We start from the raw sequence: 19,569 nt of genomic DNA on the forward strand, positions 1-19,569 counted from the left end.
ACAACACAGTTTTCAATGGAAAAATTTCAAGCATGATTTCCTCATACATGTACATGAAACTCTTACAGTGAAAAGACGTTATTATCAATTAATTTAAGAGTAGAGAAGGTTGAATCCCCAAATGATCAGAATTTTAACATATGATCATGATCTGAGACTTTGTTGGTTTAAACCACTAAAGTGTAAAACTGTTTGGGACTTGGTAGGAGCAAACCGGCTGGATGGTAAAATCGATACGCAGCAGATGAATTTGGGGAAATATTTCTTCAAAACTGTAAAATAATGGTATTTCTGTATGTTACTCTGACATTTGTACATTTTTAGCTATACAACTTGTATTTTTCAGTGATTTTAAGCACTTTTTTCAGATGCCATGCAAGAAAATAGTCCCTCTCTTTTTTTAGAGCTCTGCCCAGCTCTAATTAGTGGTGTTTAACCTTAACGTGCAATCTATCGCTCCTGCTCTATAAATTATGATTATTGTATCAATGAACAAAGTTAGAACATTTCAATGTTGATATTGTGCCATTATTATTATTAGAAATAACGAGTGTTTTTTTTGCTGCGGTTTGATTGAACTATATTTGATTACAAAGTCAAAGTATAAAAAAAAAATTGAAACTAAGTTTTCAGACCTTGAATCAAAATCACCCTGTTACTATAAGATCACTTTTGCAATATTATAGAGGGCACGGTGGAATATTGGTATACGGGCTCCAACTCATAATCGGAGGGTTACGGGTTGTGCACGAGGAGTGCTCACCACTACCACCCCACCCCACCCCAACGAGTTAATTTAGGGAAGTCTGGTCCAAACCCCAAGTCAAAATAGATGGGCACTACATCATGTGGGCTCTGACATATGTCATTTATACCTTGCCTTATGCTGTGCTTTTGCAATATTGTACTGACATTACTTGGTCTGATAATTGTGTCATTTACAGTAGCCAGCCAGAGGATTACAAAGGACCAATTTATATGCCAACTGTCATCACATTAGATCCTAAAACCGGAACTGTCATCGATGCCTGGGGAGCCAAAAAGTAAGTATGCGCATGCGTGGGTAGTAAGTTAAAAGTTGCGTCTTGCCCGAGTGTCTATTTATGTATGTGATCCTTCAAATATCACCTATATCACCTAAAAGTATACACGAATCATGCATGAGGTACTGTACACTTAATGGCACAAATATTATAAACTATTCAGTTGAGATCCAATGCAAGGTAATGTCAAAAATTAAATTTCAACTTAATTTATGATTTGAATAATTTTGGAAGCATTAAATTTCATAATCACCACATTTTATGCTTCGAATGTTTAATTTCTTACATTATTTCTCGCATCCTTCTTCTTCTTTTCTTCTTCCTTATAAGTGCCTCCCTCATATGTACGAGTATTGTCGCACTGCGTACAGACAAGCTGTACTTATTTTTTACTCTGGAACCTAGAGTAGATGAGTGTATTTTGAAGTACAGTCAACATGACCGGGATGATCCCCTGCTCTTTTCGAATAGCCTGTGACGTTCTTTAACGTGCACACTACATTAATGAGAGAAAATATGCATGTACACGGGACCGACAGCTTTAAGTGCCCTCCGAAGCACTAAGCAAGTAGAGTGAAGTGTCTTGCTCAAAGAGCCGGATCTGGGATTCGAACCCTTGACCCTTGGGTTCACAGTCCTATGCCTTAACCGCTAGGCCACGCTCTCCTCTTGGCTGTTATTTGATTTGATCAAAATGGATGAAGAACAATTAAACTCTCAATTCAACTTTATTTCCATAATCGCTACATTTACAAAGAAAGATTAAACAATTATGGCGGGAATGTTCTAATAATGCCAGCATTGACCACCCCTATTATAAGACAGAAAAAAATAGAAATACAAAAACAAAACAAGAAGCTATCATACAAGACACATAAAACTAGTTGCAAGAATTAATCATAAGATGAAGTCAGATGCAGAGAATTACATTATCCAATGTAATTCTCTGCAGTCCTTTAAGCCAGCCCTCCATGCCCATCTTGACTAGCCAATTCCATGTTTTGTTTGGTGTTTGTTTTTTCTGTGTTTTTGGTTTAATTTTTCTTTTTATGTTTGTTGTTTTGGCCTCCCTTTAATTACGGGCCGAATGGAATAAATAAATAAATAAATAAATAAATAAATAAATAAATAAATAAATAAATAAATAAATAAATAAATAAATAAATAAATAAATAAATAAATAAATAAATAAATAAATAAATAAATGATTTGGCTTCTTTGACGGAGATCCATAGGATTGGGCATGTGGTTCAGACTGCTTGATCAATACTTTTTTTTATTTCTTGTTTGATTATAATTGTTGCTAGTTATTGTCTGATAGCTATAAATATCATACCGTTTCATAAAGGAGTTTATTAAAGCTTGGCAATTGATTAAGGTAATATATAATACGTTAACATATCATATTTATGAAAGAGTGGTCCAGAATGACTCCGATAGTGATTATTTGAGATAATTTTGGAAGCTTAGGTACTTTATCAAGATATCTTTTACGACCCCCCCCACCCCAAAGAGAATCCCGTAAATAATTTATGGCAGAACAATAGTACAATACAAGTATAGCAACGGTATGCGAAAGCCGTTCAGGCATGCAAAATTTAAGTTTGTTGATTATGGAAATATTATGCTAAATTGTTTTTTCTATCAATATGATATGTCCGTCAATTATAACTCATAAAATTTGGTCTTAATAACTCTTTGTAATTAAACATTATCTAATATTATATCTATATTTCTGTGAGCTGTGCAATAATAATAAAAAATATATATACATTTCAAATCAGTGCTTCTTCACAGCCACCAATTATTGCATCATACTGGTGTGTTCTATGTTACGCTGGCTAACTTTCAAATATCCGAGGCGGTACGAGCTTATGAACTTCCGTCACCTCATCTCATTTCATCTCCTCTCATCTTCTTTTAGATTCTACATGCCACACGGGTTGACAGTCGACGACGGAGGTAACGTATGGCTTACAGATGTTGCCCTTCACCAAGTCTTCAAGTTTCCTCCTGGTCAAACACGCCCATCTCTGGTATTAGGTGAAGCATTTACATCGGGTGAAGACACCCAACACTTTTGCAAGCCAACTGATGTAGCTGTTGAAAGCAAAACCGGAAACTTCTTTGTAGCCGACGGGTACGTAACCTTAAGTTATGTTTATCGTTTGAAATATAGTAAGGTCTCAATGAAAGCGGTCTCTTCGAAACATCACCATTTGGGTCACTGGCCTGGTTAACCGTTCAAAATAGGACAAGTTGGAAATATTGATTGATTTTGAGATATAACCGAACAAAGGAAATGATTTCTTTTGTTGTCTATCGTTTTGGAAACACTTTAACTGTTCATATCTTTGGAATTAACAATAGAGTTATCTGCAAAATGTAGCTTTATAGATTGATGCAGATGTAGAAAACTGAAACTTAAATACACCCTTGTCATTCCTTATTGTATAAACTTGGTAACAGATTATCATGGGAAAATTTATAGATTCAATAACAGAAAAAAGTTTTGAAATCTAGCAGATTCGCAGATTTTCTATATTAATTTAAATAAAAATTTTAAGTGTATTCGCTCCCATGAGATTGAAATGAAACATAACATATATCTACTAAGTTTGGAACAAAATCATTACAATACATTTTATTCCTACAGGTATTTCAATATCTATATCTATATATATTTAGTGTAGTATAATTGCGGAGGTGTGGTTTGAACACTCGCCAAGGATATGCAATTAAAACATCCTTATGATCGTTACAAAATAAAACCATAAAATCATGTGATTTTTTTACCAGGTACTGCAATAGTCGAGTTTTGAAGTTCGCATCCAATGGTACAGTGCTGATGGAAATCACAGCTCATGCGTCAAGTAAGTTTTAAGCAGAGAATAATGAAGAGCTTTGTTGCAAAAGCCCTTACATCCACTTTTGATTTTTTGATAAAACAGCTTTTTTGAATTGTGCAAGTATTACTTGGTCGATTTGATTCAATTTGGGTTTGGATAAAGTGTTGATGAATAGTAACTAAAAGAATAGGTTTGGTACAATTTTCAAACCTTCCTATTTGTTTTATTATTTCTTTTATATCGCACCTTTTGTGGATGTAACGGCTTTTGCAACCAAATAAGTTTACCCCTTTTCTAGAAACCACCTTTGCAATCAAATTTGAGCCCATTTGTTTTTACTACTTTATGTCACTTGACAAATGCTTTGAAAATCAAAAAGAAAAATTGAAATATCTCATTTACTTTTTTAATTATGAATTTTAATTAAATCTGGCAAAATGTATTTTCGAGCATTTCCAAAGCTACAACTTTTTTTTCAAACATAGTGACCTAAAACAGTTACTTTTGCTTTTAATAGTTAAAGAATATTCAAGGTTACTATAATTTTCCTAAAATTTTACATTCATTTCAAGTTCAGATTCCCGGAAATTTCCTAAGATTTCCCAAACGGGAAATATACGATATCTCTGGAAGATAAGGTGGTATGAAGGTAAAACAACCACCAAAATGTGCATTTTTACCCGTACTAATTTCATGCTAATAACTCAATTTCGGCCAGAAGTGGATGTATGGGCTTTTGCACCAGAACTTTTCAATTATATTGATACAACATGAGAAATATATTTTAGCCCTTTTATTTGAACTGAGGCAGACACTTTAAGAATAATATAAGATGTTGTTTTAATTGCTCAAATGAAAGTGGGATTGCCTGTGATTATTTGTACAGATCATGTTCCTCACTCAAATAACTACATATTGGCGCCTTTTACGCTGACAATGAGAGCATTTGAGCCGTAAAGTCGGCAAATTGTATTCTGAGTTACAGTGTAAAATGTGTGTGAAGGTCGTATTCATAGGTACCTTAATTGGGTGCGACATGTATCTCATTTGAACCAATCAATAATCCTATTGCTGAAGAGGTTAATAAGCTTCTATTGATTTCTATAGAATCCTTAAATAGCCCTAGTCTTTGTTTGCGTTGGCTAAATCCTGTTAAAGTGGTGGGTTACAAAGCATTGTATTTTGTCTAGGTATATGTATATATACATTGTATATGTATATTATACATTGTATAACCAACAATTAACAATAAGAGGACATTCCTGAACCTCGTTGACTTGGGAATGATTTGAAATGACCGTCAATTATGACTGTTTGATATTTATTACCAGCAATGTGGAAAACCAATTTGTTGAAGGAGCAGAGTTCAACAAACCATAATTCCGCTTCTGGATATCGTGTAAAGTCAAATGATATACCATTTTAAAGCTTATGATATATATTTTCTAAACACGACATAAAACAAAATTGACCGGGGCCGACTTTACGGCTCATTCGTGATGTACGGCCTCAAATAACAAAACGTGTCAAGGACGTGATTTCCACCCACGGTATTCGGACTAAGAAAGATCAGGAACAGTTTACATACAAATCCCCACCCACACAAATTGTCAATGGATAAAGCCCATTATTTCAAACACACACACGCGTGTGAATTTTGTTTCGGCACAAAACTTATACGCACATTATTCCACACGCACGTACCCAACAGAAACAACCCCATCCTGACCACGGACTTTCTTTTTGCAGCCATAATGGGCCGCAGCTGGCAAACATGTTATGATTAGGGTTAGGGGTTAGAGTTAGGGTTAGTTAAGGTTTAGTATTGTGCGGCCTGTTATCGATGTAATAAGTATATACGCGGGTGCATATTCAGATGGGTGAAGATACAATAAACAACTAGTGGCAAATGGTGGTCATAGACCACAAACCTAGCTGGGGCATGTTGGTGTTTTGGAGGTATCTGACCCCTGCAAAATGTTCTAAAAATGTTCCCCTGGTCATGAGGTTTGTTGTCACCGAGTTTGAGTCCCATATGACTTTTAGATGCCCAGAAAGTTAAATTTTACGATTTGACCCAGATGACCTTTGACCTGTCCCCTGTACATCATTCCAAAGTGTTCACCTGATCAGTAAATTTGTTATCACAGAGTTTGAGCCCTGTACCCCTTACAGATGTCCAGAAAATGCATTTCTAAAATTTGACCTCTGCATGACCTTTGACCTGACCCCTTCAAACTGTTCCCATGTTCATGAGACTTGTTGTCACTGAGTTTGAGCCCCATAACCCATACAGATATCCAGAAAATGAAATTATATGATTTGACCCCAGTTAACCTTTGACATGTTCCCTGCAAAGTGTTCCAAAATATTCCCTGGTCATTAAGTTTGTTGTCACAGAGTTTGAGCACTGTACCCCTTACAGATGTCCAAAAAATGCATTTCTAAAATTTGACCTCTGCATGACCTTTGACCTGACCCCTGTAAAATGTTCCCCTGGTCATGAGATTTGTTGTCACTGAGTGTGAGCCCCACACACCTTACAGATATCGAGATAAGGCAAAATAGATTTTACCCCCTTAATGACCTTTGACCCCAATTCTGCGTGCAAGGTATGGGCACTGGGTAAAGCCGATGCACATGTGTAAGTGACGTCATTGTGCTATGTAATATGTGGCAGAAGAAGCATTTTGTAGGTATTTGATTATATACCGGTAATGCCCCCTTAATGACCTTTGACCCCAATTCTGTTTGCACCCTATGAGCATTGGATATAGCCGATACATATGTGCAAGTTACGTAATTGTAGGGTGTAACATGTAGGAGAAGAAGCATTTTGAAATTAATTGCCAGAAAGAAAGAAAGAAAGAAAGAAAGAAGAAAGATCCGATAGCAAAACAGTACCTAGCTCGGGGGGTTGAAAACCCCCCAGCTAGGTAATAAACGGAATTTATATAGCGCCTTATCATAAGTATGAACAAAGCGCTTAAATATATGTTCTCTATCCCTTTACTATTTAACTATCCTTCCGAGTGACTTAGCTATTTAATCAAATCCCAGGAGATGAAACCTCTGTCCATCAACTATTCTTGACAGTCACGACGTCTTTTTTCATGCATATTTCAGTATTTTATTACATATCGACTTCAAAAAGATTACATTGATGATTGGTTTATTTCCAACTTGAGGTTTTTGAACTTCCTATTCCATTAAAGGAGGATGGTTCGATTTCACTTTGTCTGAATGACCTTGACCCCAGTGTCTACCTATGGGGCTACATGTTAACATTTCAATCCCGTGTCAAGCTTTTGATATGGCAACCACAATAATCCTCTGAAGATCCCATAAAAGATTGTGTGACTGGGTTAAACAATAATATTAGACACATTTTTGCTTACGAAGTCCAAGCAAACATCCACCAGCATTAAGATTTCACATTGTCGGTGAGAAAAGTATAGCTTTCTGCTGATACCAAATTCTCTATGTGAAGGATAAGAGTGGGATAATATCCCAGCAAACACAAAACGTTTTAAAATATATACAAGGTTTATTTTGGATTTTTGGTTGTGGTAAAAATTAAATATCGTGTTATATAAAGGTCAATAAAACGTTTTAAAACGTTTTGTATGAAAAATGTTTTCAAAATGTTATTGTAAAATATTTTTGCACACGTTTTTTGCCAAATATTTTGTCAACACTTAAATAACATTATAACAATATTTGCAGTAAGTTATCAAAAAACGTTTTTGAATGTTACGAAAACATTTTATACCCTTTATATACCCTTTGTGTAACTCGACATTTAAACAATTTCATGCAACCTTTTCTAACCTTTTGTGAATGATGTCGAAAATGTTTTGTGTTTACTGGGATACTGATGAGGTTGTTGAGCGGACTATCCTCCAAAGCAACGAAACCAACTTAAACTAGAGCCGCTGTGGCTCTCGAGCCACATATATCGTAGGTTTTTTCTGTGATGGCTGTTGTAACTGTGGATGGGGACGGGGATGAGGTGGGGTTGGGGCTTGGTTGTTAGGATGTTGGTGGTTAGTTGTGCCTAATGCCCTACCAAAGGCTGATATCCTTCCCAAAACCTTTCCTATTGCACCACCAACTGCAAATTAGGTGTGTTTAGACGGTAGCCTACAAGCAAGCGGGCAATTAAATTATGCTGCAAGCGAGTGTGTGTCCACACTTACTTGAAAGCCAACTCAAAAGTAAGAGTGACCTTCACTGGTAAATTATGCCATGATTATGCACAATCAGAATATAATTGGGTCATCAAGGTCATGCTTACATGCGAGTTTACAAGCAAGTCTTGTTCACACTGGCCTTATATTCGAATGTAGCTCGCTACCCCGGGGTGGGGGCACTTCAATATGAAATGGATATAGGTGTATGGCTGGCACTTTCGCAGTAAGGGGCATTTGGTGTGAGCAAATTGTAAAAATATATGGGTCATTGGGTGAGAGCATGATTTTTGGCATTCGGTGAGAGCAAAATGTAAAAAATATGGGGTCATTGGGTGAGAACATGACCTTTGGAACCTTTGGGTGAGAGCCGAAACAGCGTCAAAAAAACCTCAAAAATTTTTAGTTCAAAAAGGCTTAAAATTTCTTTGTTTTTTCACAAAATAGGTAACAAAATCAGTGATAAATGAAAATTGCTGTTCAAATTGAAAAATAAGGGTCTTTGGGTGACAGATCAAATGGAAAAATAAGGGGCCTTCGGGTGACAGAACATGTGTTCGTAAAAAATATGGGGTTTTTGGGTGAGAGCGACGCTGAAAAAGGGGGTCTTAACCCGGGGGGGGGGGGCACTCCAACTTTGGAGGTGACGCGTATGTAGGGCTGTTAAGACCCCCTTTTTCAGAATCGCTGTCACCCAAACACCTCATATTTCACGAACACATGCTCTGTCACCCTAAGACCCCCTATTTTTTCCATTTGATCTGTCACCCAAAGACCCTTACAAGTTCAATTTGAACAGCAACTTTCATTTATCACTGATTTTGTTACTTATTTAAAAAAAAACAATGAAATTTGAAGCCATTTAGAACTAGAAATTCGATGTTCGAGGTAGGTTTTTGTGGCGCTGTTTCAGCTCTCACCCAAAGATTCCATTAAAAAAATGGTCATGTTCTCACCCAATGACCCCATATTTTTTACATTTTGCTCTCACCGAAAGCCAAAACTCACGCTCTCACCCAATGACCCCATATTTTTTACATTTTGCTCTCACCGAATGCCCCTTAGTGCGAAAGTGCCAGCCCTACATCTATATCCATTTCATATTGAAGTGCCCCCCCGGGTCTTAACAGCCCTACATACGTGTCACCTCCAAAGTGGGAGTACCCCCCGGGCTCGCTACATGTAAAATATCTTACATGTAAAATCGTCACTTGTAACTTGCATGTAGCTACATGCGAGTGCGTTTAGACGGGCACTACATGCAAGTTTACATTTGAATGTAGTTACAAGCGACTTTACAAGCGATCGTCTGAACAAGCCTATAGATGGGCAGTCGAGTGCCACAACAGCTTTGTTATTATATGGCTTACTTGGGGGCCAGAAACCAATCACTCCAGTGATGACCTATTAACTTGTTGCTTGTTTATAAATACCAATTTTTTTGGGGGGGCTAGATGCCCAAACCTGAGATATTTTCCCCAATATTCAGAACTTATGAGTTCGTTCTGTCAATAAGAACTAGCGATCTTGAATGTACTTATCATTTCCCCATTTCATTCTGATCAATAGGCCTACTGCTGAAAATTCTGATCAATCAGTAATGTTGACAATTTTTAGAATGATTCCCTCAATTCATACTACATGTTCCATTGGCATTCATCAGTTCAAACTTGGTTCAGAAGCTTACCTTTTCCACCAACACAACTCAAAAAACACATCACGAATAGCAAAAATTACAAACACAAAACACCCAACAAATCTGTCCAAATCCATCAAAATATTATCCAGTTCTGATGAGAAGACATATTAACATTGTTGCAATACCTCTTTATCTCAAACAAAGGTTCATATATAAGTTGTTACATCAACTTACATCATAAAACTGGTTTCATAAAGGCTTATAATTGTTTGATACAATCAAGATAATTGCACTATGATCATTTTGTTCAGATATCTCCCCTTTCGCACTGAAACAATACCATAATATGTTTTGACAGAGAAAGTCACTGACCTGGTCAAGTTCATATATACCCTATAATCTGTGGGTATGTACACTGCAGTGACACCATCTCGGTAAAGGCTATCTTCACCAGCATAATACCAATCATTGCTCAAATTTGACCTCATCTTTTGGAATATGAGTTTTTGTACCTAGCACATTCAAAGGTCATTCAATATTGTACAGATATATTGGGCAAAAGAACTGGTGCGATGGGGATTGATGTTAGTGTTACTACGGAATATTAAACAGACTCTCCCAATGGTCACCCATTCTTACGGGGCCTTCTCCTCTAAGGTTTACTATCTCCCGGGTACTATCTATACCCTGATGAGTCAAGCAAATGGTTAGTGACATGTTCCTCAAGTACTAGTAATATCTGTCTTTAAAGCTCTTAAACAAACGTTTTGTAATGAGTCAATGGGGTAAGCCTACAGTACCACACGCTTACCACAACTGGGCACTTTACTCGAGGTATAAATACCCAGTTTACTCAAGTTAAATACCCCCTCCCGCAATACAGCCAGTGTGAAAGTCCCTTCGCATACTTACAACTGAACACCCCTTAGCTAGTGTGAACACCACTCCCTTCATTATAAAACGGCCACACCAATCCTGCCACTAATATAACAGCTGCTTTAAAACAAACGTCCCATATTACACACAATTAAGAATAACACAAACAGCACCCACTCACCTTACAGCAGCTATACATCACACAAGTCATCTACAAAACTTTCTGAGTTCAAAGTAACTAAATTATTTGGTTACAACCTCCTACAACCTTGAACTCGGTTCAAGTGCATTCAATCAATATCACATTACTTGCTGCACTTAAAACTCCTAAAATCACTACTGGTATTTCACTTCCAGTAAACAGCTTTCACTACTCCCAAGGGATCATTGTGCATTCACAACTTCATCAATCCATATGTTAATACTCTCTCCATTAATCTCCATCAACTGAAAACAAACAATTTGGCCAAGTTCAACTAAACAAACTTACCAATTCCCACTGCAAATTCCAATTAATATTAACCCTTGAAACTCCACAAAAACCAGTCCAAACATTCATTAACACCACATTCATTAAATCATCAACTCTTCCCAAAACACATTTTCCTACCCTGTCACGCTCCACTACACAAATCGCAATTGAAAAAACAATTCAATATCCATTAATTACTACACCACCATTTATCGAAACCTAATACCATGTACCCAAGCACTCACACTATTTCACTGACAATAAAGTAAGCTCGTGGCCACGTACAAACTCAAGAATCGTAGGAGGATAGCCTCCCTACGATATAACTATTTTCTTACGTATTATTGTTCTTATTTTTGCCAATAGATGTGGAGCAATCATCTCGTCTCAACTCCTTCCAGATTCCACACAGTCTAGCATTAGCGGAAAGAAGGCAACTGTTATGTGTTGCCGACCGAGAAAACGCACGAATCCAGTGTTTTAATAGTACCACTGGGGCTTTTGTACATGAAATCGTCAGACAAGAATTTGCAGGGTCTGTCTATGCAGTCACATATGATGACAGAAAAGGTTTGTAAACATCTAACAGATAGCTTCATTTGTTGTACATGTAAGAGGCCGACTGGTGACAAGTGTGGGACAAATGGGTAATAAATCTACCATAACCTTTTCAGCTAACCTTTTTTTTACCATTATTATTGAGCAACAAAATTGTATACATACATAAAACAAATTATTGCGGAATGGTCAGAAAATCAATGTGGTCTCCTTAAGTCAATGCCAAATATCAGATAATAATGGTGTTATGTTTAGAATTTGAATCATCAAATGTCAGAGCAAAATGAAGGTCAAAATAGAATTTGAATCATTTCATATAATATACATGTATGAGATTAATCTTACTTTCGTTATTAAGTTTGTTTGATATCACGTGATTGGCTGCAAGAAAACGTGATGACTTGGTAGTGTCTAGTGCGCTACACCGCCCCCTCAGTTGTCACAGCACTATTGACGAGCAACTCTGTCTATAACTCTAGTTCAAATAATTGATGGAGCTGTACACTTAATAACTTTATGCCAATCGTGTACGTGTCAACTGTGGCTTCGGAATTTGAAGCAATTCCATCTTGTTATCAGGGAAAAGGCCAGGGATTATAAATAAGCTTACTGTGCTTATAATAGCCTAAAAAGGAAATACAGATAAACTTACTGAGCAATGCGTAATGCTATCTTTCTTAATAAATAATTCAATTAATGTTACCGATGTGTAAATGGGATATTCCATTTAAAATCCACACTCCTCCTGTGGTAGCTTTAGTCTGTTTTTTACATAGAATTGGCTAGGGCTACAGTTATTTTGAAACTCATGAAAATGGATGGTACCCAATTGTCTGTTCTATATATAAAAAAACCCATGCATACCCCTTCCGTGGAAGACTTTAGCTAAAATCTTTAATTTACAATTAAAAGAAAACAAATGAACAAGTTATGTGATCTCTGTAATGTATTTTATTTTTTATTTTGCATTTTATCATGTTGCCGTACAGCGCTCAGTGGGTGGCTTTATTATTATTATTATTATTATTATTATTATTATTATTATTATTATTATTATTATTATTATTATTATTATTATTATTATTATTATTATTATTATTATTATTATTATTATTATAATAAAGTACCTAAACATTTGTCCGAGCAATTCGTTAGTAGACACAATTATGCTTATTAACGAATTTTTACGGTATACTCACCTGAAGTTACTTTTTTCCTATTATTCAGATGTTCTCTATGCTATAAATGGTCGAACAAATGACCCATGGTATCCAACCCAAGGTTTCACTCTCGATATCGAAGATGGTACGATATTAGATGTATGGCAACCGCCTTATGCTGTAAGTATATAAATTACGAAAAACAATTAAAGGTCGTACACTGTTGCTTGTTTTAATGTCGATCAGTCTGATCAAGTTAATCTTAAACAAGATTTCGGGCTCGCGATATAGGGTCAGTGTACATACTGAATCCAACATGGAAGTATCATACTTTTAAAGCCTTGAATGTGTTCTGAAAAATATTTAAAAATTAAAATATACATAAAGTTGTGTTTCTTCTTTCATTAAAAAGAGTGCTCGATCCTGTGAAGGAGAGCGTGTACATAACAGGTGAGGAGCCTTCGGGCGAAACGGACCGCAGTGAACATGGAATAAATTTGTTTCTTTTAATGTTATAAAATTAAAATATATGACTGATTACATCACATAAAAATAATACAATTAAACCGGATGAAAACTTGCTTTAAATTCTGATTCATATATTTATGTAGATTATATTACATTAGTGAAAGAAAGGTTTGCAGATCGAAGTGAGATAGTGAATTTATATCAAGTTTACAAACATTGCTTCCATTCAGAGTTCGACCACTTTGGCATACCATTTCCAGATGGCTTTTAAATTCATTCGCTACAAAAATCAATAAAACATGCTAAAACAATGCAGGGCAAATTGTCTCCCTAAGGATATTTTATGTACTGTATAATGCTATTGTTCTGCCACACTTAGATTATTGTAATGTTGTATGGGGAAAATGTAGTGTTACTGTTTCAAAGAAACTTCAAGTTATTCAAAACAGGGCTGCAAGAACTATCTGTGGTGCAAAATAGGACACACCTAGTAGATATGTCCGTGCTGAACTTAATTGGAAACCATTAATTGACAGACAAAACTCAAATTGTTTAATTTTAACCTACAAAATCTTAAATCATCTTGCACCTCTTTATTTGAGGCATATTTTCAGTTATGTAAACAATAGCTATAATTTTCGTCAAAGCCAAAGTAATGTAACTATTCCCCTGCCAAGAACAGAGTACAAACAGCGCAGTCTGTCATATAGAGGTGCTGTAAGCTGGAATGAACTAGAAAATAATATCCAAAACTCTCCAACATTGTATACTTTCAAAAATAATCTTAAAAAATCATAAAGCCATGCCTGTAAGCATGGTAAGTATGGAACCATAAGTATCATTTTGGCTTTTGACAATTAATAATTTTGAGTTTGTAATACATTTTTGTAAGTGTAAGTCTAGATAATATAAGCTTTTGTAATTGTTTGTTATTTTGTACATGTATGTTTGTTTATGCACGGCCCCAAGGAAGAACAACTTTTGTTGAATTGGGCTTTCCGTGTTGAAATAAAGTCTAATATCATATATATAACCCATGAATATTCGCCGTAGATGTGATGATGTACCAGGATTAACTACCGTAGCAATAGCTGTTTTTGAATTTTTGAATATATCGCACTGCACTAGTGCGTTCACGCGGTACCTCTGCATTAGGGACGCACCATTAGATTCTCAGGGGGGGGGGCATGGGAGTTTGGGTCAGGCAGAATTTTTTTTTTTCGCCGCCGAAGGCGGCGGAATTTTTTTTTTTTCGCCTCCAAGAGCACCAAATTTTTTTTTTCGCCGCCTTCGGCGGCGAAGTTATTTTTTTCAATTTTAATGTACATTTGTATACAAAGTTGGGTGGGTGAAATTTTTTTTTTTTACTCATCAGTGAGGCAAAATTTTTTTTTTTTGTCACTAGTGGGCAAAGTTTTTTTTTTCCCTCTCTAGTGGGCAAAGTTTTTTTTTCTTCAGAAAACTCCCATGCCCCCCCCCCTGGAAATCTAATGGTGCGCCCCTTAAACCATAGATTTCAAAGAACAGGGATAAAGACCTGGATCGTGATTCTATAGAATATTCATATCATGCTGATCACTCGCACCTGTAAGATAACACCTGTATTGTATTCAATCTATGATTGAAGACATACACAGGTGATGAGTGGAACCTGATTGTAGTGGCAGGGCGATATATTCAAAAATTGTTTAAACCTATTGCTATGGTAGTTAATCCTGTTACATCATCACTTCTTTTACCAAGTTGGTGCCTTTTGTGCGACAACACTTGTCGGAAGTTAAATTTACCACTAAAATACAAAGGAAAATCAATACAAATTTACCCAGTTGCATGGAACCATCGCCGGTTAGCGAATTGGGGAAAGACGAATAAAACTACGTCACGAGTCATGAACATGTACTAATACATGTATCTTAGGACTACACAATGGGCGCTATGTTGCAGGAGGGTTAGAGTTCATAGGGCAAACGTTAAAGGTTTTATAATACCTATGACGGTGACTTCACATTTTTAAAACATCTTCCTGATTTATCTACAATATATATATCAATAATTCTTTGCATACTGCAGTTACTGTCCGTTTTCCTATACACAATACACAGTGCTCTTTCCCATTGACGCGTGACCTTTACAAATAGCCCTACGTTAACAGTATGGGGATATGACTAGTTAACGTCGCTGTGTGAAAAATAACCGGCCAATATTAAAAGTACCCTTCTAAAGTTCTAGAAAATATAGTTTTTTAACATGTCCTAAATTTTTAGCTAATTTAGATGTTTGGAAATATTCGTACTTTGGTGTTTTAGTTAATGTTATAGGTAATAGTACATTGCCTAGTTAACGTCGCTGTGTGAAAAATAACCGGCCAATATTACTGAAAAGTACTCTTCTAAAATTCTAGACAATATAGTTTTGTAACATGTCCTAAATTTTTAGCTAATTTAGGTGTTTGGAGAGGGTCGTACTTTTGTGTTTTAGGAAGGACATGTAAACGACAGATAACACCAAAAATATGAAGAAATTATTTCCAAACCGTGTTAAGTCAAAAATCATTATGTTGCTCATTTTCAAGAATGCTGGTTTACAAAAAGCACGTCATTGTCTGATTTCGTGAACAAAGCCACACATAACATTGTTTTCTTTCGTTTCCTTTATAATCGGTTACCCAACTGAAGCTATGAATACCAGCTTTATTGCGATATCGCACATGAAAACAGTCACTTGTGCACAACCAGAGAAGATCCGATTTAATCAGTTGAGCTGTTTCAATGAGTGTTATCTTGGTTTAATAGCTTTTAATGGGGTTAAGTCCTGCAAAGGTCGAGATGAATTCTACTGTAGACATGACTGCATCATGGCGCATGGTCAAAGGTGCTCTTAGACTAGCCACAGACTATCCGGTGCAAATTTTAACAAACAATGACCATGCGTTTAATAATTACAAAATGGCGATAAAATGTATATTAGGTCGAACAATGGCGCGACATGGGGTCCCCACATTGCCCTTATGAACTCTGGCCCTCCTGGTTAGCCCAGTTATTACATGTATTACATCACAGTAATTATTTCTACTGTTTCTCTCATTCTCTCAGGGTTTTGGTGATCCTCACGATGTCGCCGCTTACTCGCCCGATGGATCTGTGTATGTTGCTGACATTGGCTACAACAGGGTATGGAAATTTGAAGAGATGGAACAGGCCGTTGAAGATAACGCTATCTTGCCCGAAATCGACAGGTGGAGTAATTTTCTTTAGATCAAATCAGCATCGATATTTTAAAAGACAAATTCTTAATTACAAATGGAGTGGTAATAATATAACGGGGTTTTTTCGACCGCGTTTATTCTGAGGGGCCAGTGTGGGCCAACTTGTACTTACAAGAATGGTCAGATGTATTTGAATTGGGACTATTTATGTGATTTTTAACACTAAATACATCTCATCCATATGTAGGGCCCTGTATCGAGTTTGTAAAACATCAACCTTAATGGAACAACCTTGATCTCAGGGTCTGTGTATTCTTGAATTGAATTTTAATTGACTTTGATTAATTAATTAAGTAAAGACAATAAAACTAATGTAAGATAATATACCACGTAATAGATTTTGACATTCCAACGTGGTGTATTGTGTATTCGGAATTGACTTATGACTTGTTTAGTGACCAGGAGTTTTTATTTATTATTATTCTACTTAAAGACAATGTGCTTTACGTTACTATTTATGTTAGTTTAGATGAATATGTGCAACAACATAAAATGGGAACAAAGTTATTGATAAAATGACCCATATACCAAAAAATATGATGTCATCCAGTGATGTATACAATGTAGTTTAAACAGTACTTTTAATGTAATTGTTAATTAATGGTCATTGTTTCAGTTTAATGCTTTTGGACGTTGTATAGAGAGTTAGAGTCCAAATGCAAATTCATGTATATGATATATCTATATATTGCTTTAGTGCGTGCTGGTTATTTGTATGTATATATTTTTGAGCACAGAGTTCATTTTAAACAAATTATTTTGGGAGAGGATAGCAACTTTAGAAAAACAAATGTGTATGACATTGGTAGAATCGAACAAAATTTCATATTTGCAATTTCCCCATGCCAAATTTAAAATCAAGTGTGTTTTAGTCCGTGTGTGACTATTAAAGCTTGAAATATCTTTTTTCCTTGTTTTTTTTCCTTTTTAAACTAAGCAAATATGTTCGATATTGTAAACAACTCGACTCAATTTACTTTTGCCCATACTACTTAAATAATTGATACTGTAATGCTTAATAGTTTTTGTGTGTGTAAATAACAATAAAAACTGATAAATTAAATGCAAGTATGAGATTTTATTTCAAGTCGGAGCTGCCATGAAGGCCAAGCTGGAATCAATGTTTCGAAATGCAAAAAGATTATTACAAACATATAACTTTGTGTGTTACCCTTATATTTGTTGCCATTGTGAATTTCATGCTTAAAAATTATATTTATATTTCGGCGTGGAAAACACAACATTTTCAGTGCACTTCGGAAATGCTTTCTCCGTGATATTCCTATAGATGAGTTGACCTCAAGGTTTATCAACAAAGGCAAGGGACTGGTATATCGATATGCTTGAGCAAACTGCATACAACCACCAGACTGATCAATAGCCTTATTGTGATGCGGCGGGAGTTTAAAAACACGAGCCCTGAACAAAATATGATGCGCGCGCATACTGCCAGGCAAAAAGCAATGGAAATTGTGATGATGCGTACGCATACTGCCAGGCATTGACGTCAGAGGTCAACTCATGTATAGGTCACAACCGGCGACCAATCCAAATGACCACATGTACCTAAATAATTATTTTCATCTATAATGCACTTTTATTCTCGCGCTGTTCAAATAGTCGTCATCAAAATGAACGCATTAGCAGCTCCATTTGTAACTCACCCACCCTCAGTGAAAGATTCAGGTTGAATCTTTCTCAGAGGGTGTATGGAATTCACATGGAGCTAACTTATGTGTTCAATCCATTTGAAATTTATACGCCCTCTGTGAAAGATACTCCCAATATCTTCCACATGCGTAGTGTGAATTTTAAATGGAAGAGTCCAATAGTTTCAAGCGCCTAGTCTCTTTCGCACACTTGAAGCTCTCAGACCTGATTATTTTTAGACAATCTATTTATTGTGATCAGCTTTCAATGTAACGTGCAAATGCAACCACCAATTTTATAGTTTAGATACCGATCAGTAAATAATATGTATATTTGAGTGTAAAAATCAAAAGAATTTATGATTTATAGTGTGTGTTGATATATATTATATTTTGTCTGCAAAGGGAGGCGAGTTAATTGATGTAAACAAATAAAGATTTTAATGCTTAGTAGGCTATAGTCTTAATTTATTATTAAGTCTTAATTTCATCTTAATAAAAACACAATGTTGTAATTTGTAATCATCAATCTTACACGGTAATATATAACCTGTTTAAAAGCTCTCTTACAAAATATTACTTACAAGTTACGAGGCAAACAGAAAAAAGTTTGTTTCCAGTGGCCTCGAAATCAAAATGTGAAATGTAGTGTTTATGTTTTATTTTTATTAATTTATTCTACCATGTGCCTCGAATTGCACATATTGATGGTTAAGTCAATTGACCGTTTTTGGTAAATTTCACAATCTTTTCTGTTAGGCTTAAGATGTCGTCATTTGACGTCACGCCGATGCGCACATCGCTATTGCGCATTTTTAAGTCAAAAAGTGCGCAGTAACGATGTGCGCATCGGCGTGACTACATCACTGGGATAGCCGCAAAGAATTATGGGAATAACCGAAAAGGACAATTATAAAATAGGTTTGACATTTTAATCATATTGCATTTTTTCTATAATTTGTTCGAATTTTTCCCTCGGCATTTTTCTTATATGAAAATGATAACTTGACTGGATTTTAAAAATAAAATGTGACCGTACAGCACGAATGAGCCGTAAATGTCCTCAATTGTATTCTGAGTTAGAGTGTAAAATGGGCATGAAGGTCATATTCATAGGTATTTCAATTTGGTGCTACGTGTATCTCATTAAATGAGGTACACGTAGCACCCAATTGAGGTACCTATGAATATGACCTTCATGCCCATTTTACACTGTAACTCAGAATACAATTGAGGACATTTACGGCTCATTCGTGCTGTACGGTCACAAATATACAAAAACAAAACGGGAAACAAACTTGTTTTTTAGCCTAAAAACATTTTGCATGCCATTTTCAAATAACTACTATTTTTATATTTCATACTGATTTCGCGAGCGATTTTTTACCTACGCACTCAAT

The 19,569-nt window shown here is 35.8% G+C and overlaps 1 protein-coding gene across 1 annotated transcript in view; it reads left to right on the forward strand.

Annotated features, from left to right (window-relative positions):
• The window catches only part of LOC140159292 (peptidyl-glycine alpha-amidating monooxygenase A-like), a 51,262-nt gene extending 32,064 nt beyond the window's left edge, over positions 1–19,198 (forward strand). The window contains exons 8-13 of the mRNA XM_072182707.1: positions 945–1,043; positions 2,968–3,183; positions 3,843–3,916; positions 11,436–11,639; positions 12,855–12,967; positions 16,348–19,198. Coding sequence (XP_072038808.1) covers positions 945–1,043; positions 2,968–3,183; positions 3,843–3,916; positions 11,436–11,639; positions 12,855–12,967; positions 16,348–16,509 — 868 coding nt within the window. The 3' untranslated portion in view covers positions 16,510–19,198. The remainder of the gene's footprint in view (positions 1–944; positions 1,044–2,967; positions 3,184–3,842; positions 3,917–11,435; positions 11,640–12,854; positions 12,968–16,347) is intronic.
• The last annotated feature ends 371 nt before the right edge of the window (positions 19,199–19,569 follow it).

Source organism: Amphiura filiformis, chromosome 8, assembly GCF_039555335.1.
Source record: "Amphiura filiformis chromosome 8, Afil_fr2py, whole genome shotgun sequence".
Taxonomy (NCBI): Eukaryota; Metazoa; Echinodermata; class Ophiuroidea; order Amphilepidida; family Amphiuridae; genus Amphiura; species Amphiura filiformis.